Genomic DNA, 26,832 nt, shown 5'->3' with positions numbered 1-26,832 from the left:
CAAAGCTCTTTTAAGTCTGCTTGCTAAAACATCAGCAAATATTTTGTAATCCACATTTAGAAGGGAGATGGGGCGGTAGTTCTTCAGTTGTGTCTTTTCAGTTTCTGATTTTGGTATCAACGTGATAAAAGCTTCCTTCCACGATTCCGGCGCCTTCTTTCCCTCCAAAATTTCGTTGCTGACCTCCATCAAAGGTTGAATCAAATAGTCACTCATTGTCTTGTAATACTTGGAGGTCAGACCGTCTGGTCCTGGAGATTTGCCCAGCTTCATGTTCTGAATGGCATGTTCAATTTCTTGTTGTGTTATTTGACTATTCAGGAGTAGTCTATTTTCTTGTGTAAATTTTTTAAGACTATGTTTTTTCAGAAATTGTTCAATCTCAACTTCATTTTGCGGCCCTTGAGTGTACAGTTTCTTGAAATATTTCTGGAAGGATTTTCTAATTTCCACAGGGTTCTGAATATTTCTTCCTTCAATTTCTAAATTTGTTACTATATTCAACTTTTGTCTCTTCTTCAACTGCCAAGCCAGCAGTTTCCCACATTTATTTGCCGATTCAAATGTTTTTTGTTTCATTAGCTTAATCTTCCATTCTATTTCCTGGTTTATCAATTTGGAATATTGTGCCTGATAAAGCTTAATTTCTCTCAGAATCGGCTGCGACTTCGGATTTGCTCTTAACTTCTTCTCTAATTCTCTTATTTTCTCCAAAATTTTGTCTTTCTTTTCATTTTGTTTCCTTTTCTTAATGACATTCTGTTGTATTAAGAACCCTCTCATCACAGCTTTACTTGCGTCCCAAATTGTTCTTTTTTCCACCGTTGTATTCAAATTTATTTCGAAATAGTCCTTCAAAACTTTTTGGGCCTTTTTGATAATCTCCTGATCTCTAAGTAAGTTGTCATTCATCTTCCATCGAAAGGAGCCGGTTGGGAGCAGTGTCAAATCCATTTTCAAAGCGTTATGGTCGGAGCAGGTCTTTGGGCAGATTTCCACTTTCCTGACCTTAGGTGCCAGACCTCTAGTAATCCATATTTGGTCGATTCTTGTCCAAGTCAGGTGGGCTTCAGAGAAGAATGTTCCTTCCTTTCCCAAGGGGTTTCTCGTTCTCCAAATGTCAATCCAGTCCATATTGTCTGTCATTTCGAAAAAGGTCTTAGGTAATCTGCCATCTTTGGTAACCTTTTGACCTTGCGACTTATCCATGTTAGTTGATACAATCCCGTTCATATCTCCCATCAAAATGATGTTATCAAAGTCCAGATACTCCAGCATGCTCTCATGCAACTTCTTGTAGAATTCCGATTTCCCTTCATTTGGTGCATAAATTCCTAATAACATAATTTTTTCTCCTTGATATTGTATTTCAACTGCCAAAATTCTGCCGTGTTCATCTTTGAATAATAATTTAGGTGAAAGGCTCTCCTTTGCATATATCACCACCCCTCTCTTCTTTACTTTGTCTGAAGATATAAATTCCTGGCCAAGTCTTTTATTTACCAAAACTTTTCTATGGAGCCTAGTCACATGTGTTTCTTGCAAGCAAATAATGTCCAATTGTTCCTTTTTTAATATATGAAAGATTCTCTTCCTTTTCTCGGGAATGTTGCAGCCATTTATGTTCCAGCTCAGAAGTTGCAGAGACATCCTGTAGTTATCTGGTTATTTTTCAGGGGGTGGTACTTTGTCCTCCGGGGGTGCCGGTTCCCTTGGTGCTCCAGGCTCCGGCAATGATCCAAGTCCTTTATGAAGGTCTTCTCCGTACTGGTTCAGGAATTTGTCTCTATCTTCCAATGTTCTGATTTTGATCTTCCTCCCTCTGAAAGTAAACGATAATCCTTGGGGAAATTCCCACCTAAAGATAATTGAGTTGCTCCTCAATAATTTTGCTAGTTCCGCGTATTCTGATCTCAAATCCAACAGCTGTCTAGGGATATCCTTATAAAGTTCAATTCTTTTGTCCAAAATGTCCAATGGAGTTTTGTAGTGTAGGCCCAAGATTCTGTCCCTTTCCTCCTTTGATCTCACTGTAATCAAACAATCTCTGGGCTTGTCTTTTCTTGTCAATCTTCCCAGCCTGAAGGCTGATGTAATCTTAAAGTCTTTTTCTTCAAGTTTCCACTGCACAGAAAATATTTTAGTCAGGAACTCAGCCAGTTTATCCTCTTCCACCTCGGGTACAGATCTTATCCTTAAATTGGTCTCCCTATTTTTCAATTCAATCATCGAGAGATAGGTCTGGTGTTCACCTACTTGTTTATTGAGTGGTCTTACCTCTTTTTCCAACTGTCCTAATCTTTGGTTGGTGTCTTCAGCCAATTTCCTATTTTCCCCTGAAGCCTCCTCCAATTTTGCGATCGATTGAGTGTTCTGTGCCACTTGTCCAGTTATTCTATTTAGACATTCTGTGTTCTGATCTATTTTCGCAGTTTGCTCATCAGCCTTTTTGTCCAAAGATTCCACTCTCTTGTCCAGAGATTCCAATTTTTCATAGATTTTTTCTAAAATGGAAGAAGCTGATCCTGAGGCCATATCCTCCAGTTGTAAATCCTCTGTCTCTCCACCCCCTGCCTGTGGCAAGGAGGCAGCTTCTTCCTGTGAAAGAGGCACAGACGATCTACGTTGCTGTAAAGTTGAGGCCAGAGTTGTTTGTCTCGTTCTTGGTCTTTGTTCTTTTTGCTCTTTTTCCTTAGTCTCTTTTTTCTTTGCGCCACTCATTCCAAACTTATCTAATAGTCAAGGTCAGGCTGAGTTGTTCCCATGAGAAAAAGACGGCCCAGGTGCAGCACTTCGCCAGCAGGCCGAGAAATAGAAAGTAAAACAATATCCCTGTTGTTAAGTCCAAAAACCCCTAGGGGGAGCCTAAAATGTCTTTCAGGAGGAGATACCACAAAATACAAGTTAAAGTCCCAAAAACCTTCAAATGTTAAATCTTTAGCAGAGTTGGTGTTATAAAACCACAATGTCTCAGAACAGTGCTTACTGGTACTTCAGTTGATGTTATAAAGTAACCAAGTCCAAACCTCTCAAATTTTCCCAATTTATGTATCAAAATATTTGGGTCTGCAAGCTGATTGCTACTGTTGCCAGGCAGTTCCAGCCCTGGTTTCCTTCTTAAAATTGTAACTTCAGCAGAAGAAAGTTTCAAAGTCCATGCTAACACATAAATCCAATGCTTAAGCTCCTTTTCTGCCTTTAAATACAGTTCAATAGATGCTCAGATCCAAACAGTAAAAAAGTTATTTACAGCCTCCACTCCTCCAGCTCTTTGCGTTCAAGTTCAATGGCAGCGGAAGACGGACTTCCTTTTCCTTTTCGTCCTCCGCTTTCCGCCAAATTCAATAGCTTTAGTCTCAAATTGGTCTCCAATTGATTAAAAGTCTCTGTTACTCACGGGTTGTTATGTTTTAAGTGCCAGATCCAGGAAGAAAGGTCGGCGCTCACCGGCAACGGCTTCGCGGCTTCTCTCCGCCGATTGCGGAACGACCCTCAGCGCCGCTGCCTCCTCCGCGATCCGGAGCCCCTTACGGGGTTCCTTCAACGTTTCGGGGGCAGCTTCTGGCGCCCGCCGGGTCCCAAGGCTGCAGGCTTCTGCCGCCTGCAGTTTTCCGATGTGGGTCTCCGCTTCGCCGTAGCGGACGACCCGTTTTCGGCCGGAGCTCCCTTCCCGGTTAGGAAAGGGCAGCCATTACCCTTCGCGCCACCTCCGGAAGTCCCCCAGAGCTTCCTCTTTCGGCTCGTGCATTCGTAACACCCGCCCACCTCTCCCTAATTTTAGGGCTTTGTGCGATTGACCTTGCTATGCTGTCGTGTGTCGTCTGCCGTTGGGACAGGGGCACGGTAAGAATTTCCCCACTTGGCTGATTGGCTGTTGCCATTTGGGTTTCGCCTGGCGTGTAGCAAATCGTCACAACTTGTAAGGTTGTGGATAGGCACTGGTTCAGGTGACAGGGATGGGGGAGTGGTCTCGCCATCCCTATGTGAAGGGTATTCTGTTAAAGGAATCCAGGGACTCAACTGGTTTGGTCAACCCCTGAGAGGGGTTTGTGCCTGTACCTGAGTCCAGGGGTGCATCTGGGTGGTGAACAGAGTCTGTACCCGGCTTTTCACCTTCCCAGGTGTTCACCCTTGGCTGCCCTATGCTGGTGCCCTGGGTCAGCGCTGCCTGCAAGAGCGCAGGGAGCTAGTCGAACCAGAGCCTATGCAACCACTCACCTTCTGTAATCAATAAATTCTGCCAAAAACCAAAACTAAAATTTGAGTCATTCATGAATTTATTTAGGGGGGAGGTCTCTGGGTCTGAACACACAAATCAGCAAGAAACCGTTCTTACTACAAACAGGGTGGGGGTCAGGTTGTTCCTGTGTGGTGTAGCCAGTGTGGTGTAGTGGTTAAGAGAGGTAGACTCGTAATCTGGGGAACCGGGTTCGCGTCTCCGCTCCTCCACATACATCTGCTGGGTGATCTTGGGCTAGTCACACTTCTTTGAAGTCTCTCAGCCTCACTCACCTCACAGAGTGTTTGTTGTGGGGGAGGAAGGGAAAGGAGAATGTTAGCCGCTTTGAGACTCCTTAGGGTAGTGATAAAGCAGGATATCAAATCCAAACTCTTCTTCTTCTTCTTTTTATCCTCCAGGCAACTCGGGATGCATGGTTCTCCCCTCTCCCATTTTCATCTCACAACAGCCCTGTGAGGTAGGCTAGGCCAAAAGACAGACATTGTGCCAAGGTCACCCAGTTAGCTCCATAGCCGATGTGAACCTGGGTCACTCTCATCTATCTCCAGCACACTAACGACTATAATGCACTACTATAGATTAACAAATAAAAATAATGGATTCTCAGAGCCACAGGGGTTTTTAGGGAAGAATATAACACTGGAAAGAATGCTTAGAGCTGGAAAGACTTGCCGGGGGGAGAAATTGTAGATGATGACTTCCACAATACCTTTCGCAACTCCTGCAGCAACACAAGTGCAGTAAATGAGCACTTGTTCACTGAGAAGAAAGGAGACCTTGTCACTGCTCTGACTACTGCAATTGCAATCAAAAGTCTACTTTGTGTAGTTAAGGAAATACCAGCTTTGGACAGATGTGTCAAGGAGCCGAGTTTGCTTTACCGCTGAGGGCACCCCATGAAGAAATTTTAGCAGCAAGGTCTAGTGTGGTGTGACAGCAGCTCTCGGTGCACGTGCAGAAAACTCCAATCTGCCTCCTCAGGCCTCCCTCGTAGCTCAGCCAACCTTGAAACTTGCCTTGGCAGTCTTTAGATCATACATCATTACAGCAAGCCTGCATCTTTTGCTGGGGTTACGTGCTGGGAATCTTGCTTGAATCACGTACAGTGGTACCTCAGGTTAAGTACTTAATTCGTTCTGGAGGTCCGTACTTAACCTGAAACTGTTCTTAACCTGAAGCATCACTTTAGCTAATGGGGCCTCCTGCTGCCGCCGCGCCACCAGAGCCCAATTTCTGTTCTCATCCTGAAGCAAAGTTCTTAACCTGAAGCACTATTTCTGGGTTAGAGGAGTCTGTAACCGGAAGTGTATGTAACCTGAGGTACCACTGTACAGTCAAAACACATTGGGTTCAATGGCGGGTGGGATTGCCAAAGTCATTTTCCCTGGAAACCCACCCCCTTTCTTCCCCCTTTTCATTTATTTATTTTTTAAATTGCCACACATGTAAAGCTGAATGCACACAAGTTAAACGCGCATAATAGCTCCCACAGAACGAGCTAGACAGTTCCTGTATTGCAGTGTATTATTTAAGAGCGCAGAATAACTGTTTTCCAAATCTCTGCAGCACTAGAAGAGGCTTTAAACTGATTAAAAGAGCTCTCTTAAAAACACTTGAGTAACCTGATGTGTTTAACATGTGCTGAAAATTATGTAGCAACCAGGCATCTTCTTTTATTGCTAGAGGAATCCGGATTAAGAGAGCCCTTGAAAACCACTGGAAGTGGGGACTCTTGTGTGAGTTTCCTTCCTTGTTGCAGGAATATTAATTGAGGTGAAGCTATTGAGGACAGGAAGGGGGGGGGGTTGGGTCCTATATCTCCCTACAAGCCAATGTGTTTTCAATGTCTTCATTGGGACAGTAATTCAGTTTTTTGGAAAGCAGAGATCATTTAGCCTGCACCAGAACAGGTGATAATATTGTACTGTTAGGTGAGGAAAAGGTAATCTCTTGGGCCAAGTGAGGATTTTAGCTTTAATGGTGAGACATTCCCCCCACCCCCCTTATAGCTCTGACAAAATTTCAGGGCAAATATCACTGATTTTTCCTGATCACGCTGCAATATCCAGTTTAAATTGATTTCTTCTGTAATATGTTTGATGTAAGAGATTATTCCACAGAAACTCCTGCAGTTTCTCATGATAGTTGAAGTAATAATAAGTGGTGGTCCCAGACATTCGTGGCCTCCAGGAAAAATACTGAAGTTCTTTAGGACTAAGGGTAATTTTACTTTGGATGTAGATGCTACTGCTCAGCTTGATTGCTTCCCTCCAAATTGTAAAGATTATGTGAAACTTGTGTTTATTGCATCCTACACAGCATTTGTTTTGAACATGACACATAGAAAACTATGCAAACGTTCTTCATTTTGATCTCATTACATCACTCTAAAGTAATCATCATATTTGCAAGGGAAGGACTGTGTGGCAGAGCACACACAGAAGACCCCAAATTTAATCCCCTCTAAGCAGAGCTGGGGGAAAACCTAAAGGAAAACCTGAACGGCTGCTGCCAGTTTGTGTAGACAGCTAGACTATGGGTAGGCAAACTAAGGTCCGGGGCCGGATCAGGCCCAAGTGCCTTCTGGATCCAGCCTGCGGACGGTCTGGGAATCACTGCATGGATCGCCAGCGTGTGTGTTTTTCCCCTCTCCCTCCCTCTCCCTCACACGGCGTCCCTCCATCCTCCTGGCTTCTCCCTGCCCTGCCTAGAGGAGGATAGGTGCTTGGCTTTGTTGGAGCCACTCGAGCTGCCACCATTTTAAGCAGCCTTTCTCTGGAGCCCTTTTGCACGCCGCTCATTGTCCCTCCGCCGCTGCTGCTGCCAGCTGCTGCTGCTCAGAAGACGCAGGTAAGCAGCCACCGGGGCTCGTGGTGCTCTTGCATAATTCCCCCCAAAAAAAATAGTTCCCCCCCCCACAAGGTCTGAGGGACAGTGGACCAGCCCCCTGCTGAAAAAGTTTGCTGACCCCTGAGCTAAGACAGACTATCAACCAGGTTCAGTATAAGGTAGCTCTATGTGTTCATAATTGAAGTGATAGGTAATGGGGCCCTTTATATGTCCAGCTGTCCTTTGTCAACAACAAATTGTCGCTGTTTTTGTGTTGAATATATGCTACACGGGTGGCACTGTGGGTTAAACCACAGAACCTAGGACTTGCCGATCAGAAGGTTGGTGGTTCGAATCCCCGCGACGGGGTGAGCTCCCGTTGTTCGGTCCCTGCTCCTGCCAACCTAGCAGTTCGAAAGCACGTCAAAGTGCAAGTAGATAAATAGGTACTGCTCCAGTGGGAAGATAAATGGCGTTTCCATGCGCTGCTCTGGTTCGCCAAAAGTGGCTTAGTCATGCGAGATGAGCACCGCAACCCGAGTCATCCGCAACTGGACCTAATGATCAGGGGTCCCTTTACCTTTATATGCTATATGGTAATTTATGGACCTAATAGGTATCTAAAGCCACTTGCACATAACAAAATATGTATCTTATCAAAGTAATTGATATAGAAATGAGCAAACCAGTGATATTTTAGGGAGCAGGCTAGCAGGCAGGGCCCATTACTTACATCATGGGAGCATACACAACACAAAACACTGTTGGTGTATGTAGGTTTTATTTTACTTATTTTTTATCTTATATTTTGGAAATGTACATCCAGTTGTTGTTTTTCTTTTAAAAAATTTGGGGGCCGCAAGAGAGTGGGGCCCTAAACTATAGCTTGTTTATCATATACGCAAATCCAGTACTGGGAAGAGTATTAAATAAAGATGAGAGAGGCACTTGCCTTTTGCTGCCCCCTTCTGGAATATGAGGAGAGTGGAAATCAGTGAATGTTACCAAAAACTCTTCCAGACTTTAGAGCACAGGTTTTCAACCTTTTTGAGTCCATGGCTCCCTTGACCAACTACCTTCTTTCTGCAGCACCTCTGTGGGGCTCAGGAGCCCAGTTATGTTACCCCTTGCCTGCCAAGCTGGCAGCCGCTCACCCTTTTTTGAACACCCTTGTGGAGTGTTCCCTCAGCCTCCTCTCCTCTGGGAGGCAGAGATGTGAGAGGGCATAAGAGGAGGGAGGGAAGGAAGAGGGACAGAGGCCAGTGTTGCCCAAAGCATCCCTGACCATCATTCAAGGCACCCCAGGGTGCCATGGCACACTGGTTGAAAACCTCTGCTTCAGAGAATTACATGCCGTTCTGATTTTTTTGTTTGTGGGTCCTTAAAAGCAGCAAAGCACGATCAAAACTGTGTTGGAGTTATCTGAGCGTAAGCATGAAATGTTTCCTTTGCAGAACCTTGAATCTCAAGTTGCTGCTTTGGGGCTAGCGATGGGGCTAAAATGGTTAAGGAAACTGCAAAATAATGTTGACAAGGCGGCTTGAGCAGATATTCCTTCTTTCCTTCTGGAACCCCAGAGGTGCTCAGATGCACTCCCATGCAGTTTTTCATCCACAAAGCTTTTCATCCAGGGGTTGGGCAAAGTGTAACGTTCGACCTTTCGCGCTAGTGGCAAGGGAGGGGGGAAATGGGGGAACAGACTGGAGAGTTAGCAATAGAAGGCAGTGGCACAGAAGAGGGGAGGTGACAGAGTGCTCTGCCTATTTTTGCCTCTGGCCCAGCGCACTACAGTGGTACCTCGGGTTACATACGCTTCAGGTTACATACGCTTCAGGTTACATACGCTTCAGGTTACAGACTCCGCTAACCCAGAAATAGTGCCAGAAATAACCCAGAAATAGAAATAGGTTAAGAACTTTGCTTCAAGATGAGAACAGAAACCATGCTCCGGTGGCAAAGTGATGCATCAGGTTAAGAACAGTTTCAGGTTAAGAATGGACCTCCAGAACGAATTAAGTTCTTAACCCGAGGTACCACTGTACTAGCTTGCAGGCACACACAGAGACACACCCCAACCCCCCCCCAAAATGCACCCCACAACAGAACCCCACTCGTGCACTAAGCTAACACTTGCTGCTTAAGTGTCCCAACTGCCTCTGTTTTCTGGTACCTATCCCTGGTAAATCACACACCCTTTGGAACACTTGTTAACATGTTGCGGTTAATCAGGCCACAACTTAATGAGTCTCCATGAATTTAGCTACACAGAGGGGAGACGAACCTAGAGGGTCTGACAACCCATCTGCTGGGGGAAGCTGCGGGGAGCAGGGGCCCCAAGTGTGAGATGACCGACTAACAGGAAAACATATAAACAGCCTGAAAGCAAATCAGGATGAGTTGTCCTGTCTCTGCAAATGAATGGGGACAAATGCTCAGCAAAGATGGGATATCATCTAACCTTGAAACCTTTGTGCCTTCCCTTCCACCACTACACTTAACTCCCCAGTGCAAATAGTAAATATGACTGAATGTTTCTGAATTGTGTTAACTACCTGAGGCAATAATAATAATAATAATTCATACCCCACACATCTGGCTGGGTTTCCCCAGCCAGTCCGGGCAGCTCCCAACAGAATATTAAAAACACGATAACACATTGAACATTAAAAACTTCCCTGAACAGGGCTGCTTTCAGATATCTTCTAAAAGTCAGATAGTTGTTTATTTCCATGACATCTGATGGGAGCCGCTACCAAGAAGGCCCTCTGCCTGGTTCCCTATAACCTCACTTCTTGCAGTGTGGGAACTGCCAGAAGGTGCTCAGAGCTGGACCTCAGTGTCTGGGCTGAATGATGGGGGTGGAGGTGCTCCTTCAGGTATACTGGGCCTAGGCCATTTAGGGCTTTACAGGTCAGCACCAACACTTTGAACTGTGCTTGGAAGTGTACTGGTCAGGTATGAGGCAACAGATTAGTGTCACTCCGTTTGGCCTCCTCTGGGCAGAATTCTGTACCCAAGCAGACTCATCACACCAGTGTGGTTGTAGATCCTGTGTGTGGCCCCAACAGCTCTTCACACTGTGCTCCCTTCCTTTCTAGCTGCCTGCACCCAAGTTGGGTTGTCTTCCCTACCATTAAAGGTAAAGGGACCCCTGACCATTAAGTCCAGTCATGGCCAACTCTGGGTTGCGGCGCTCATCTCGCTTTATTGTCTGAGGGAGCCGGCGTACAGGTTCCGGGCTATGTGGCCAGCATGACTAAGCCGCTTCTGGTGAACCAGAGCAGTGCACGAAAACGCCGTTTACCTTCCCGCCGGAATGGTACCTATTTATTTACTTGCACTTTGACGTGCTTTTGAACTGCTAGGTTGGCAGGAGCAGGGACCGAGCAACAGCAGCTCACCCCGTTGTGGGGATTCAAACTGCCAACCTTCTGATTGGCAAGTCCTAGGCTCTGTGGTTTAACCCACAGCGCCACCCGTGTCCCTCACCATTATCCCTCTCTTGATTCGCCTTGCATCCCTTGTCTGAAGCAGGTCAGAGTACTTAACCCTACTTAAACCACATCCAATGAGCATGCAGCCTGCTGATAACACATCATGCAGAAAGAGAGAGGGAGGCAAATTTGATTTGAAACAAAGTTTTTATGAAGCAGGGTTTATAATACAAGCAAGCAAAGACGTTTGCCATTACAAAAGAAAGCTAAAATACCATTCTAACCTAGGATATCCCTTGTATTTCTCAACACAACCCTTGCCTGCCATCTTGCTGAAACAAGGGACCTAGCACTCCTGTCAAATCCATGGTAAGCACGATTCTCATCAATTGCTTTTTTGTAGACAAAAATAGTTTGCTCCCCATTCTCCAAAGGTCTGTGGCATGGCCTCTCCACAACTGCTTAAGCCCACTAATTCATCTGTTAATTCTAGCCAACAAGTCAAAACTGGCTACCACTCTCAACTGGGTTGCCACTCTTTCAAGAAGTTATAGGTATTGCGTGTCTTTACGCATCTAGCCCCAGTGGTCTTAACATTGTTTTACACTGGCTTGCCTGCTCCACACATCTGCCAAGGACTTGGGGGCATGCTGTACGGCAGAAGTGGGCAACTTTCAGCCCACCAGATGTTGCTGAACTACAACTCCCATCAGCCCTAGCAATCATGGACAAGGCCAGGGACCATGGGAGTTGAAGTTCAGAAACATCTGGAGGCCCAATGTTTCCCCATACCTGCTATCGGGCTTAAGCAGCCCCAAATAGGGCAAAAGTCATTCCTGCAGGATATCTCCGCTGCTCCATGTGATCCAAGGATATTCCCTAGCACAAAGCTTTCCAAACTGTGTGTCGTGACACGTTAGTGTGTTGACTGCAGTGTGTAGGTGTGTCGCACGAATTCTCCCTGTTCTCTTCCCAGGGTTCGTTTAACCTCTGGTTTGCTAGTAAAACTGAATTACTGTGTCGCGAAATGACGCGCGTCTAAAAAGTATGCCACCAACATGAAAATCTTTGGAAAGCTCTGCCCTAGCAGAGCTTGTGTGCCTGCAAATGGCGGCAGAGATAAACAGCAGTGAGGAAGTTATCTTCCGGTAAAAACTGCCCAGTTGTGTTTTTTTCCCCCTCACTGAAAGATCCCTGGAAGTAAGTTTTAAAGCCACTCATGCACTGTAGCTTCCATGTTCCAACTGTAGTATTTCCTATAGATCCTGAAGATCATTACTTTGGGTATCTATAAGCCTTCTCTGTATTCGCTGCATGCCACTAAGACATGCACCTTACGTGGTTACTTCCTGCAGCGATTATAGAGTGGCAGGCCTGCTCATGCGATGCGCTGAGTGTCAGCAACCAAGATGGGAGTTGCGCCAATCCCCGTTTATTGCTGCTAGTCCAACAAGCCAGTGGAACTGGCACAGGTTACAAAAACAAAAGGACAGGGGGAATTAAGAGAGCCACCCCCACTCTCACTAGATGGTACCTCTCCTGTGAGATACTTTGCTCCCTTACTTCCTTTGCAGTGCTACCACCGAGCAGAGATGTTGTCCAGAAGCAAACAAACAGAACTCTTGCTTCCCTTCCACTGATCACATCACCCTCCCCTTACGTTGTTGTACTGAATCCCTACTGATCTCGACAACCAACACTTTGCTTTTAGTTATTACACCATGGCATTTTTTCAGCCAGAAAGTCTCCCACCTCTCATGTGGGCACCATTGGCATTATAAGAGAAGAAGGGAGATGTTAAGTTCCGGCACCTAGAAAAATAGCCCTGCATTTAACACTCTCCACCTCCAATTCCCATGTATCTCGTTTTTATCCTCATTCACCTATGCAAGCTCATCTGAAATCAGCCTGCACGGCATCTTCCGTGTCTTGCTGTTCTCCAGGTCGAATGCACGCCTCGCCCTCCCTTCCGCTGATGAAGTCCTTTAACCTTCCACCTTCTCAGCCCTGTTTTACATCCATCTGTAACTTCTCCTTGCAACACCCATCTCACCTACCCAACATAAACATTGAGGGCCAGGTCTGTGCCATGGTTTCAAAGCCTGTATCTACCAGTGACATCAAGACATGCCTCACCTCCCCACACCACAGATGGACCACGGAGGCCAGACCATAGCTGTGCAGCGGATGCCATGCTTTCAGCCAGGAAGGGAAATGTTCTGACTATTACAAAAGCGATGATTTAGGAGGAAGCGGGATGAAATGGATGTCTTTTCTTTCCACTTCCTATCCAGCAGAAAAGGACCAAGCCTTGGCCATGGCAAAGTGATGCACGGAGGTGTCCAAAACCCTATGTTTAAGGACTGCATTATTGTTCTGGTCTATACTTCAACTAGCTTATGATTAGCATTAAATAAATGTTTGATATTAATTTATATTATGTTCCCTCATGTATTATGTCCATAGTATATGTCCATCCTCTTTATCCTGTTTGCATAGAAGAAAGCTGGACCCACCTATCAAAAGAGGACAAAGAAACCAAGTAGCACAAGAGGGAAGCACAGAATTGTAGAATTGGAAGGGATCCTGAGGGTCATCTAGTCCAACCCTCTGCAATGCAAGAATCTCAACACATGGTCCCCCATCCGATTTGAAACCATAACAGACCCTGCTTAGCTTTGCAAATGTGCTAGCAAGCTTTATTGTTGCAAAACTGGAACAACCACTGTTGATCTCCAGGTTGCCACAACCATTGCATGTTTATGCCTCCTCCCAGATGATAACAGGGTGTTTTTAATTAAAACAGGGGGAAAGGAGTTTAAAACGTAAATGACGTTTCATGGAATACAAATTTTTTAAAAAAGGAAGACGTGGAGGGGGTTGTGGCATTGGCCATCAACACAATTAGGCGAGGACCCATTAAGATTTTTAGCACCTATGTGTCTAACCCACAGGGCCAATAAGGAACCAGATAATTAATCTTGGTGTCTTTGGAACGTATGCTACAAAACAGTCTTCTGGAGCATCTAAATCCAAACGCTTAAGAGTACAACGCTATGCATAACTACTCAAAAGTAAGTCCCACTGAGTTCAAGGGGGCTCGTTTTCAGGAGAATGGGTACACGACTGAGGCTTCAGTAGCATATATTATGCCTCACTGTTTATGTCCTATTCTAAGCATTAGAAACTCCAGCCGTTAATACAAATGCCTTTGGGTGTAGGCTCTCAATATATTGTTCCAGTAGCACCCAGCAACTGTAACTAGGAAACCCTCTTCCTCAGCAGTACAGTTAAGGGCTGTACTTCTGTGGTCTCCGCCTGTGGTTCACCCGGGGCACCAGTGTCCTCCTGGGGACACCCGAACGGGAGGGGGGAGAGATGGCGGAGCGTGGCCGAGGGTGCCACGAGGGTGCAGGGGACACCGGCGTCTGCTCGACGGACTGCATCTGCACCAGAGATTCCAGCAGTTCTGTCTGGCGATGCATGATGGCAATGATTTGCGCCGTGTCGGCCCGGTCCCTCTCTCGGTCCTGAAGGTCTGCGGTGGCATACCGGTTTAAGGAAGACAGGATTCTGTCAGTTGCGGTCTGTACCCTCCGGTCTGCTATTCGCGACAATTCCATGACCAAGTCGTTCCTGGTTTTTCTTTGGCGCTTTCGGACTCTGGTCAGCCGCCCTTCGGAAGACAGAGTCGGGCAGTTGGGCAACAGAGCTGACGAAGGGGCCACCGTTGCATCTGGAGATAGACAGGCACACACAAACACACACACACACACACACAGCCATATATTAAAAAGGAGAGTGCACATTGCAATGTGATACAAAAGGACTCTGGGTAGGTTAAATACCGTACTAACAAAATGAGTTCAGTGATGTATTTACCCATTCTGCACCCCGCAGTTAGGTTTTATTAAGTTTCGACATTTTTAACATATACAATCAAAACACAATTTCATCTTTTCTCTTATTTTTCCATGGAGTTGTTGTTTCTTCCCTTCTGTTGTACCCGATCTTCTATTAAATCATAACCACAATATTATAATCTAATTACCTCTGTTGCTCATAGCTCAAATCTTGCAAGTTCATCATACAATAATATTTCTCTAAATATTCTGAAAAAGGCATCCATTCTTATGTAAAACACTCATAATTAGATTCTCTTTATTTTTGCCAGTTCTGCGTAGTCTATTATCTTACTTATCCATTCTTCCTTGGTTGGGACATATAGAATCCTAGCTGCTGTTGCTAAATACATAAACAACTTTAACATGGGGATTTCTGTCCCTATAATACCGAACAGAAACACTTTGGGGGTTTTTTTTTTATATACTCATTTTAAACTGGCTTTTTTTTTTTTAATCTCGTCATGTTATCATTTCATATTTACCCATTCTTGAACCTTTGGTTGATGAGCTGCCAGGGTTACTGAGGAACATGGAGGAGAGGGATGGAGCCGGATGATCAGCTTCTAGCGGGAACGAAAAAAGATGTGTGAATTAATATGTTTTATACATATGAAGAGGCCTGCTGGGTCAAGCTAGGGCTGGGCGATATCTGGTTTTCAATATTGTGATATATCACCAGCTAAACATCGCCATATACCTATACAGCGGTATCTCGGTTTTCAAATGTAATCCGTTCCAGAAGACCATTCAAGTTCCGAAACGTTCAAAAACCAAAAACTCAAAACAGAAGCCTCAAAACAAAAAACTCAATACGGAAGCCGCGCTTCATGTTTGATTTCCGAGGCGTGTTCAAAAACCAAAGCATTTACTTCTGGGTTTATGGCGTTCGAAAACCGAAATGTTCGTCAACAGAGACATTCGAAAACCGAGGTACCACTGTATATCACAATGCCTGAAATCAGGATGGAGCTATGTAGAGGCAGTGGCTGGCTTCACAGTTTTCCCCACATTGTGATTTTTGCATAGTACAGTGGTACCTCAGGTTACATACGCTTCAGGTTACATACGCTTCAGGTTACAGACTCCGCTAACTCAGAAATAGTGCTTCAGGTTAAGAACTTTGCTTCAGGATGAGAACAGAAACCGGGCTCCTGTGGTGTGGCGGCAGCAGGAGGCCCCATTAGCTAAAGTGGTGCTTCAGGTTAAGAACAGTTTCAGGTTAAGTACGGACCTCCGGAATGAATTAAGTACTTAACCTGAGGTACCACTGTACACACACACACACACACACACATCATGATTCGCAACATATTGCCAGGTCAAAAATGATGAAATCAATATCATGATATGAACTTCAAACTGGTTTTGGATGCTGTATCAATATATCGCCCAATCCTAGATCAGACCAAAGGCCCACCTGGTCCAGCATTTCGTTCTCACATTAGACAACCAAATACCTATGAAAAGCTTAGAATAGCATAAGTACACAAGCACTATCCTGAACTAGAAGCAGCAGCATACTCCCAGGGAATGGCCTGAAGGAACAGGCCACATAAGAACGGCCTACTATTCAGAAGCCTTGCTGCCTCCAACTTTGGAGGTTGACCATAGACATCATGGCTTGGAGCCATGGATGGCCCTCTCCTCCAACCCATTGCTGAAACCAAGCTTGCCTGTTCAGTGCTTGGATGAGAGACCGTTTGAGCACCACCTGCCCCTTGGGTTCCATGAAGACAGGACATAAATGTAAGAAAACATAATAAATAAACACAGCCACAGCGCAGGCGGACCAATGCACAGAATCTCACAAGGTGCAACATCTGAAGGCAACATCTCTTCAGGGAAGTTTTTAAGGCTTGATGTTTTACAGTGGTACCTCAGGTTACATACGCTTCAGCTTACACACTCCGCTAACCCAGAAATAGTGCTTCAGGTTAAGAACTTTGCTTCAGGATGAGAACAGAAATCGGGCTCCGACAGCGCGGCAGCAGCACGAGGCCCCATTAGCTAAAGTGGTGCTTCAGGTTAAGAACAGTTTCAAGTTAAGAACGACCTCCGGAACGAATTAAGTACTTAACCCGAGGTACCACTGTACTGAGTTTTTATTATTTTGTTGGGAGCCGCCCAGAGTGGCTGGGGGCAACCCAGTAAGTCAGCCTGGGCGACGTATAAAAAATAAAATTATTATCATTGCTACAAGTTTATCCCGGGCACAAAGCAGAGATCTTACTTGCTGCCGGCCAAGACATGCTTGCAGGCTTCGCGGAGACCGCCCTCGTCATGTAGAACATGGGACTGGGTGTGGCGGAGTCGGAGATCTCCACAGCGATCTGTGTGCATGGGGAAAACTGATCCGGACTCTCGCTATAGTCCTCAGGCACCACGGGCGCAGCTCCTTCCGCCAGGGGACAAGGGGAGTTGGTATCCCCCGACGACTCCTCTGGCAGAGCAGCGTGCGGTAGCCTCCTTGCGGGCTGGAAGCCAGAGTCGCCGGCCAATATCCTATCGAGCTGCTCATAGAAAGGGCACGTCATGCGCCCGCCCAGCGAGGACGGGTTGTCCTTGGCCTTTTTGTAATCCCTCCGCATTGTTTTAGTCTTGGTCCGGCATTCCTGGGCAGTACGCTCGTGTCCCCGCTTGGCCATCTCGCTTGCAATGACTTGGAAGGTGTCCATATTTCTGTAGCTGCTCTGAAGCAGCTTCTGGATCTTCTGTTCTCCCCATATATCCAGGAGGTCAATGACCTCGGTGTAGGCCCAGTTGTTTCCACGGCGGCTCATTCTGTTGAAACTAACAACCTAATAATAATAATAATAATAATAATTTATTTATATCCCGCCCTCCCCAGCCGAAGCCGGGCTCAGGGCGGCTAACAACAATAAAATACTACAACATTCAAAAATCATTTCATTATAAAATTAATTCAAATCAAATTGATGGCAACCATTGGGCTAAAGTTCTGTGAATATTGCCAAGGAGGGAGTCAGGCTGTGCCCTGACCAAAGGCCTGGTGGAACAGCTCTGTCTTACAGGCCCTGTGGAAAGATGTCAAGTCCCGCAGGGCCCTAGTCTCTTGTGACAGTGCGTTCCACCAGGCTGGAGCCACAGCCAAAAAAGCCCTGGCTCTGGTTGAAGCCAGCCTAACCTCTCTGTGGCCCAGGACCTCCAAGATGTTTTGTTTGAAGACCGTAAGTTCCTCTGTGGGACATACCAGGAGAGGCGGTCCCGTAGGTACGAGGGTCCTAAGCTGTATGGGGCTTGAAAGGTTAAAACCAGCATCTTAAACCTGATCCTGTATTCTACCGGGAGCCAGTGCAGCTGGTATAGCACCGGGTGAATGTGAATGTAAATTTACGGAGGGGGGGAATGGCAGACTGGGTGACGTTGAGTCTCAAGGGGATGCAAGTCACTTTCCACCCCAAAAAACATGCACTCTACCACTGAACTGTCCTTCTCACTGTGCAGCCAAACTACCATATCCAGTAGTCAAATGGGAATGTTACCCATCCCTTCCTAGATAAAGCATGATATGCAATACCACATAGAATTGTAGAGTTGCAAGAGACCATGAGGATCATCTTGTCTAACTCCCTGCAACGCTGAAATATGCAGCAATTGGCATTACAGTGGTACCTCAGGTTAGACGCTTCAGGTTACAAACTCTTCAGGTTCCAGACTCTGCTAACCCAGAAATATTACCTCAGGTTAAGAACTTTGCTTCAGGATGAGAACCGAAATCGTGCTCCAGCGGCACAGCGGCAGCAGGAGGCCCCATTAGCTAAAGTGTTGCTTCAGGTTAAGAACAGTTTCAGGTTAAGAACAGACCTCCAGAACGAATTAAGTTCTTAACCCAAGGTACCACTGTATCAGCACCATGCTCTAACCAGCTGAGCTATCCACCCCTCTAGAGTAGTGGGGTACTTCCACCCCCCCAAACCTTAGCCGATAATATGTCAAGAGCCATTTTTATGCTTTACATTAAATTATTGCTCTTATTATTGCTATTTCTATTCTTAAAATAAATTTGTATGCCGCCCCTTACCCGTAGGTCTCAGGGTGGTTCACAACACAAAGTTATAATATAAAAGCACAAAGTACATAATTAAAACAATTAGCAATGCTAATGTATACAAACTAATAAAAAGTACATTCCCCAACCAAAGCTCCTAAACAAAATCCCACTCCACAAATACAAAAATCCAGATTAACATATAACATTTTAAAACAATTTAAAACACACACACATACACCAGTTAAAACTCCGTCCCCCCATTAAATAAACTTACGCTGAATTATCCATTACTCTATTGCAGTTTGCAAATTGTGGGTTATTTTTTTTTATAGAAAATACAGTATGTTTGAAAGAAAATGATGAACGTGTATGATGTTAATAACGTGTCAAGTTAAAATATGAATGGTGAGGAAAGATCCAACGCATTCAAAAATTGAAAGTCTACTTACAAACTGTCTTTCAGTCTTATTAGTTATTGGGTTGTTGTTTTTTTGTTTTTCAATCATTGGTGAATTTGCTCCGGATTCCTGGGAGTTCAAAACAATCAGATCAATGATCAAAACTGTGGTCAGTACAAAGAAACATGAAAAGAAAATCTACTTTTATTAGAACAAAGGAACAGCCCAACGGGATCAGACCAACAACTCATCTACTCCAGCTCTCTGTTTTCACAGGGACCATCCATATACCCATGGGAAGCCCACAAGCTGGACGAGAGCACAACAGCGATATTTTGTCCTGCAGTTTCCAGCAACTGGTATTCAGAAGTATAATACCTCTGACCATGGAGGCAGAATATAGCCAGTGTAGCAAGTAGCCACATTTTATTTTTGTCTTGACCATAATGACCATGGAGGCAGAATATAGCCACTGTAGCAAGTAGCCATATTTTATTTTTATTTTTGTCCTGGGTCATTTTTCTTTCCTCCCTCCAACACAACCCTCATCTTGAAGATATTTACCATATTTTTCGCTCTATAAGACGCACCAGACCACAAGACGCACCTAGTTTTTGGAGGAGGAAGACAAGGGAAAAAAAATTCTGAATCTCAGAAGCCAGAACAGCAAGAGAGATTGCTGTGCAGTGAAAGCAGCAATCCCTCTTGCTGTTCTGGCTTCTGGGATAGCTGTGCAGCCTGCATTCGCTTCATAAGACGCACACACATTTCCCCTTACTTTTTAGGAGGGAAAAACTGAGTCTTATAGAGCAAAAAATACGGTACTTTAGGACTGGGTGATCTACCAGTGATCATCCAAAACCGGTTCGAAGTCCATATTGTGATATCGGTTTCATAATTTTTGACCTGGCAATGTATCACAAGTCATGGTGTGTGGGTGGGTGCGTGCGCTATGCAAAAAATAACAATGTGGGGGAAACCTGAAGCCAGCCAACGCCTCTACATAGCTCCATCCTGATTTCAAACATTGTGATATATAGATATATCGCGATGTTGCAAAACCGGATACCGCCCATCCCTACTTGACTTACAAGTCCAAATGTTCCTATGGAATGAAATTCCAAACAGAATTTCAAAACTTGGTGCTTAAAGATGCGTTTGTTTAGTCCTGCAGCCCAAGGGTAGTGTGTTCACACAACACACAGTGAAAACAAGGCAGCGGTGGCCATGGTTTCAAAAGGTGGTTAAACAAATTCATGGAGGTCAAGGCTTTCATTAGCGACCGACCGCAATGGCTGTGGTGGCATGTCTCTGAATAGTAATTGCTGGTGAGCCCAAGTGGTGAACAGGTTGTTGCGCTCATGCTCTGCTTTGGGCTTTCCAAAGAAAGCTGGTTGGCTCCCTGGCCTCCCATCATTGCCATCACTGTGGCTTACCAAGAGGGAGAAAGGCAAGGGAGGGAGGATTTTGGTAAGTTGACTTCACTGGGCAGCCTGGGCATTGCTGGCCTCCCTGGCACTTTGCCACTCCATGTACATAGCAGTGACACCAATTGTGAGAGGCCATGCAAGAACTGAAACCCATGGCCTGCTCCCCTTGGCTACTGGGCAAATAGAGGACTCTTGACTAGATGGGCCTTTGGTCTGATCCAGCAAAGCTCTTCCTGTATTAACTGCCTTTTCCTGCAGTATATTGCTTGAAAAATGAGTGTTTCCTGTAACGGAAGCGCTAACTTCGGGAAAGAAATTAAGCTCTATACAGCGCTGATCTTAAGTGAATGCTCACAAACAAACCCAGCAAAACCACAGCATCGTTAACTCCAAACATCAAGTTAACACAAACAGGGAGGGATACAGGGATCTCGTACTATTTAGGCCAACCATTATTTTGCAACGCTTCTTAAAAGCGGCTGGAAAATGCAGAACACATCGAAGATGCTGCCCTCATTTAACGTAATACGGGTCGAATCCCCTCTAGATTCAAGTGCACGGGAATGGGGGAACAAATCATACAGTGAAATAAAGCGAGGTAAATATGCACCGACTCCTCTTTACTAGGGGCAGAAACAACGATTTGAAAACCGAAGAGGGAAGTATGCACAAAGTACGAGGCTTAACGCGCGCACAAGGCAATATACTGTATTACGGAGCGGCTGTGCTTTTGTCTTCCAGGAAGGAGCCCAGCAAAACCCCTCCTCCGGTTTTCATGCTCAGGGTCGGCCATCAAAGAAATCTACCTTTGTTACCCATGGGTAAAAGTTTTGCGCAGATCCATCAGCGAGAACTTCGGGTCCTTGCGCCCTTGCGAAATCATCCGCCGCCGCCGCCGCCACGCGACAGAAAACCTTGTGCACGCAAGCTTAGGCGAGGGGAGACAGGCAGGACCTCCCCCTCTGCTCCCCTCCGCAGGGGAGCTAAACCAGGATGGCTTCCCTCGGTCCCGATCTGCTTCCGCTCCTCCAAGCCCTTCCCTGCTTCTCTCACCAACTTCCCAAGCCAAGGCTGCCTTGCAGATACCCAAGACCCCTCCTACCAAAAGCGCTAAGGGAGCATGTGCAAATGGCCTCGGAGCAGGACTGCGGGATGGTTTCCTTCATCCCTGTTACACTTGAAAGCTACTACACCTTTCCACTTTTCTTTTCTTTTTTGCAATAGTTTTTATTGCAAAAAGTTATCACATTACCGAATACATAACCATATGTAGGGATTTCTTTGTTCAACTGATGGAATATATACCGACATGGCAAAACTGACCGGAAAGCTCAGGAACTAAGAAGACAACAACTTCAAGAAAGAATTGGGGGGGGGGGATTTACAATTTATTTAGGAGACCACTGTAAGCAGATGAAAACATTAGCAGGATTTTAATAACACTTGTAATGTAACGATTACAATAGATAACATGGAAAGATGTAAAATGTGGATTAGGTAATAATAATACGCAGGTGAAAATGTTGACAATGGGACCGATGGTGGGAGGTCGAGGGATTCAAAGAAACGCCTTTCCACTTTAAGAGTCGGTCCTTTCATGGCTTGAGACCCGGGCACCCGAGAGATTTATTATCTCCATGCGCACTTTAAGATTTTATTCCGAGGGGTACCAAGTAGCAGCGCTTCCCCCTAGAGAATTGCCCAGGCACCTGCACCCTGATGCCGTTTTGGCACCAGGCAATTTTCCCAGCTCTCTTAATCTGTTCTGGTTTAAACTCATTTTTATCAAGATTTTTCACACCGCTTTTAAGGTTTTATTACATATCATAAATTCATTTTAATTCTTTGTTGCAGGGTGCCTTGAGAACACGCTTATAAGATGGCATATATATTGGAAATAAGTGTGCATCTTGCAACGTTCAAGGTTTCCTTGGTCCCGTGCGGGGGCTTCATCACATGAGATAACAGCATAGGATCGGGCCCTAATGACCGCATCCCTCTCTGGTCCACCCAGACGTAGTCGTCAACTCATCTGTACCCAGAGTGGATTTACTGACGTTGATGGCTAACACTGAAATTCAGGGACCTATGCCACTCAGGCGCATTCATTTCAAAAAGAATCTACTCTGAGTATAAGTAAGTTAAATGCAACCGACTCTCAAGTAACTGGCTTAAGGAGAGCAGTCTTCCTTTGCACCACTGCCTTTTCTCCAGCATCCCTGGAAAGGCCTATATGCATCAACAAATCTACTGCGCCCGGCGGCTGACTTTTTAGAGACGCTCCCTAAAAGCAGAACATTCCATTCTTCCTCTCCCATCCGCCTACGCTCAGCCTCGAGAACCATAGAAACGGGAAAGAGTTACACCCCTCACTTTCTGTTTCCATTTGGACGCCGCCATATGCGGGGCTGTCCAGCGGAACTGGAACCCGCTTCGCCCTCCGATCTCTATGGTAACGCTGCGCTTGGCAGCTTTGCGCATAAGCTACAGGCAAATGGGAACCGGAAGTATGGGGCTATATCTCCCGCGAGCAAACCCCTGCTCCTCACAAGCTGCTGTAGGAAGTTACGTTTACCACCTTCCGGGCTCGTGACGTTCACCTCATTTCCGGTTTCTGCCGAAGCGACCAGCGAGGTGTGCGGGGCGGGGGGGGTTATTATTATTACTATTTCGGCTCGGCTTACGCTGCCGGCACGCATGCGCGACGTCTCAATCGCTTCAGCTTTCGGCGGCGGCGGCGGCGGTGGAAGTCGAGGAGTTCGGAAGTTCAAAATGGCCGCGGCGACGATAGTGGAGTCGGGGCTGCAGGGGCGCGGGTAAGAAGATGAAGAAGAACCATAAGATAGATATATATATATATATAATATTAAAGCAGGCGGTTTAGTTCCGGTAGCTGTGAGGGAGAAAGTCGGGTGGGCGAGGGGAGGGGGGGGAGGGAGGACGCGCTGTTGAGCCGTTATAACGGTCGCGGGGAGGCCCTGGCCGGGCCTGGCGTCTGAGGCCGGAGCGGGACGAGCTTCTTCGGAGCCCGCCCTTAACCTCGGGCGGGGAGGCACGAAGCCAGCTTTTCCCTCGCCGCCACCCGGCCCTTTCCCAGCGCCTGCTCGGGCCCCGAAGGCCTACCTTTGTGTCTCGCCGGAGTTGCCGCCCCCACCCGGAAGGGAGTCCCAGCGCCGGGCCCTCAAGGCTCAGCCGCCGCGCGAGCTTTCCTTCCCTGGGGGAGGAACCCCCGAAAGGTTTACTAGAAATTAAATGCCGTTAAGCCTCTCCTGCGGGGGGGAGGTTGGCAAGTAGCCTCTCGCCTTACGCTTTCTTTGTTTAAAAAGAAAGATCATGCGCAAAGGCGAGAGCCGCACCAAATTTTTTTTAAAGGTAGTTTTGGGGATTTTTTCTTTTCTCCGTACAAGTTAACGTGCGAGAGTGGGGCGGGGAGAGATTCCTGCTCATGCTTATTTTGAGAGTTAACTCTGTTCCATTTTGGACTTTCGACGTGGCTGAGGAAATGTCTGACGAGCCTGGGCAAAGTTACTAGCCCTAGTGGGATTGCTGTTGTTGGTTTGATGGATTGAATTTGTATACTGCCCTCCACCCAAAGATATCAGGGTGGTTGCTCATAGACATGCTGCACTGTTTTTCTTTGCCATCTGTGCTGCCAAGTACTTCACTAACATATTTCTTTGGAATTCTACTGGTTTTTAATTTCCACATCACTGACTTTGTTTCTCCGGCATGCTTCGTCTCAAATAGAGGTCTACCCGTTTTTCCGATGCAATCTGAGTGATACAATCGCTTATAAATAAAGTAGTGGCATAGTCTAAATGCCATATGGGTCTATCACACATGCACACTTGGCTTTTATTGTGTCTTAGTAACTCCTTACAGGCAAATAAGTGCTAGTGTTTAACTTATAAACCACATGACGTTTACATTGTATTTGTTAAAGCTGCTCCCACTCCAGTGACATTTCTGGATTAACAGCTGTTACAATGCTTGTAGTCTAAAGCTATGGTCAGGAGCCAAGCCAGTTAAAATCAAAAGACTGGCATAAAAAATGAATTATTTAAATTATTTTAAAGACGTATTTGTATTTCTGTAATAAAGAACCTTGCATCCCATATTTCACGAGGATGGAATTGCCAGAGTTATGAAAGATTACAATGTATTGTCCTGTTTATGTAATTTTAGGGACATAACAGTATAGATAGTCACATACCAAAGTACAAACTAAAGTAAGAACTCTGGTGGGATATCGGCTTGATTATGCATTTTTTACATAGGTGTGCATGTAGAAATCAGCCTTTACCAAAGCTCTGCCACCTAACTTTTATTTAGTCTAGCATTTCTCACATGTCTTTGGGGAAAATCTGATGGCTATTTTGTGCTCATCAATTTCAGATTAAATGTAATCAAACTTGCAGGGACTAATTGATTAGTGAACATGAATAGGATCAGTATGCAAGAAATTTGGGCAATAAGCTCGTGTTGTGAGCTGTTGAAAGCACAATTTCTGGCTGTTCACCAGAATACTTTTTTTTTTTACAGCTATGGTATCCATGGGATATTAGATTAGTAACTTCCTTTTTATGAAGCAATCCCTAAGCAAATCATACATGCACAATAAACTTGTAAAACTCAATTTCCAATTGAGGGTGACTTGCCGGTTATTTATTAGTTGTAAACATTTTGTGGTTGGATGACCCATGTAGAATTTGAAATACTGTAGTTCCACTTAGTAAGCTAACATGGTAATCCAGATCTGTGCATTTAGATGGGATGGTGTCTGCTGACTTCCAGCAGGAAAGTCCCACAGTCAGGGTGTGCCCACCCAAACAGTGGACTGGTGGAGAGTGCTGTCAGTGGCACCCAGCAGCCCACTTCCTCCCTCCAGCAAATGGGACCGGCACAGGATCTGCTGGATCCAGTGTGGACGCTGCTGCCATCGCATGATATCAACATGCTCAATCTGGGCCTCTTTGCTGTGTCAGCTTGGCAGCTAATGCAGTAAAGGGGCATGTTACCCTCTCCCCACTGTTTCTGCTTCAGCCAGAACAAGCACTGGGGCTCCTAATCAGTGCAATGTTTGCTAGTTTTCACTACAACTTTCATGCGTCAGAGCTTGCTTCATGCTGCAGATGATTTGGTAAAAATCAACACCAATTACAGGATGAAACACAAATTCTTTGAGAAGGTTTTAATAAAACTTGTTTTTCTTGCTAGAACTTGTTTTCTTTTTCTTCACTGTTTTCGCAATTGAGAAACATATGGACAAGGTCAGATTGCCCATTTATGTCAGCAGTCCATGGGAGGTGGACTCTTTATTCACTGTCTACAACTTCAGTTAGGTTGAGGGCATAAATATACCTTATTGAAAGGTACAGTAGTGAAGATGGTGATGTATTCAACTACCTTTATGCCACAGTACTGTGCTGGCTTTCCTCCCAGTTGTCTAAAAATCACTGAAGTAATGGAAGTCACTAGACTGTTTTCCAAAGTGAGCGACACACAATTATTTCCTAAATCTTAAAATAAGAAAAATAACAAGGGGAATACAATACTCTTCATTTTCATTTTGTTTAAATACACTTATTGGCCACAAGGCACATAATAGTTGCGCAATCCATAAGTTCACACAGATATTTTCATCTTTTTCTTCCTCGTGAATGGTAGGTGGGCAACAGATTCCTGGATCTATGCTTGGTATCATGCTCAGGGATATTACATTCCTGACAGAGTGTTTTACTCACAGTTCTGGCTTTATATTTTGGAGACAATGGATTATATCCAACTAGTCATACTCAGAGTAGACCCATTGAAGTCAGCGGACTTAAGATACTCATATTAGTTGTGACTGGCGTTGGTGATAACCCCACACATATCTCATTTTGTGTTGTGTTCTAAGCAGAGTCAATATGCTAATGTGATCTGTAAAATTCTGAAGCAATTTAGTCTGATACCTAGTTCAACAGCCTTTTTGGATCAATGGCCACATTTCAAATTTTGAGAGAGTGCTGTGGGTGCAGGTCACAAAATGGCTGCCATAGAGAGGGCATAGCATAATGCAGCATGGCTGCTGGGAGGGCATGGCACAACACAAAATTAGAGAACAGTTATTGCAGCTCCCCCACCCCAAGAACTTCACTCCTACCATGGGAAATCAGCCATGTCCTGCTGGTCTTGATTGTGGAGATACAGCTGTTAAAAGGCACAAGAATCCTGCTTTCACCCATTCCAACTGTAAATCAAAGCCTAGGTTGTCATCCTGTACCCGCTTATCTGGGAGTAAGCCCCATTAGAAACAAAGAGACGTACTTTTGAATAGACTTTTGCCATTCTACAGTCAATTAATGTTACAGTGAAATCTTAGTGCCTAGTCTTTATCCTCTGAACACAAGAAGACATGTCTTCCCCTCTTTTGCAAATTTTTAACATTTGCCTTTGGAAGGGAGGGAGAATTCTGTAACACACCCCCATACTTATACAGTAGTATTTGCAGGAAATAACTCCCAGATCTAATACAAACCAACCACAGGCAAGATGCATCCTGGTCATGGAAAGGGAGGGGAAGGCAGGTGTTCTTTAGGACC

The 26,832-nt window shown here is 45.4% G+C and overlaps 2 protein-coding genes across 7 annotated transcripts in view; one reads left to right on the top strand and one right to left on the bottom strand.

Moving 5' to 3' along the window:
- Positions 1-10,691: 10,691 nt before the first annotated feature.
- On the bottom strand, positions 10,692-21,324 carry LOC309373775 (uncharacterized protein). Of its 2 annotated transcripts, XM_081918287.1 has the most exons (5): positions 21,055-21,324; positions 18,870-18,947; positions 16,639-17,206; positions 14,891-14,971; positions 10,692-14,239 (listed from the first exon to the last, which is right to left on the bottom strand). In XM_081918287.1, the coding sequence occupies exons 2-5, from the start codon at positions 18,924-18,926 to the stop codon at positions 13,794-13,796; spliced, it is 1,152 nt and encodes a 383-aa protein (XP_081774413.1). In that variant the 5' UTR covers positions 18,927-18,947; positions 21,055-21,324; the 3' UTR covers positions 10,692-13,793. The 2 variants fall into 2 exon arrangements, with proteins under 2 accessions (XP_081774413.1, XP_081774414.1); XM_081918288.1 differs by lacking the exon at positions 18,870-18,947.
- Positions 21,325-22,865: 1,541 nt separating this feature from the next.
- PRP4K (pre-mRNA processing factor kinase PRP4K) overlaps positions 22,866-26,832 on the top strand; it is a 28,068-nt gene continuing 24,101 nt past the window's right edge. For all 5 annotated transcript variants that reach the window (XM_081918162.1, XM_081918164.1, XM_081918161.1 and 2 more), the window contains exon 1: positions 22,866-23,064. In XM_081918162.1, the coding sequence (XP_081774288.1) occupies positions 22,946-23,064 (119 nt within the window). In that variant the 5' untranslated portion in view covers positions 22,866-22,945. The remainder of the gene's footprint in view (positions 23,065-26,832) is intronic.

Source organism: Podarcis melisellensis (genome assembly GCF_964234715.1).
Source record: "Podarcis melisellensis genome assembly, chromosome: 7".
Taxonomy (NCBI): domain Eukaryota; kingdom Metazoa; phylum Chordata; class Lepidosauria; order Squamata; family Lacertidae; genus Podarcis; species Podarcis melisellensis.
The sequence above is the reverse complement of the archived record's forward strand: the minus strand, read 5'-3'. Positions and strand labels throughout refer to the sequence as shown.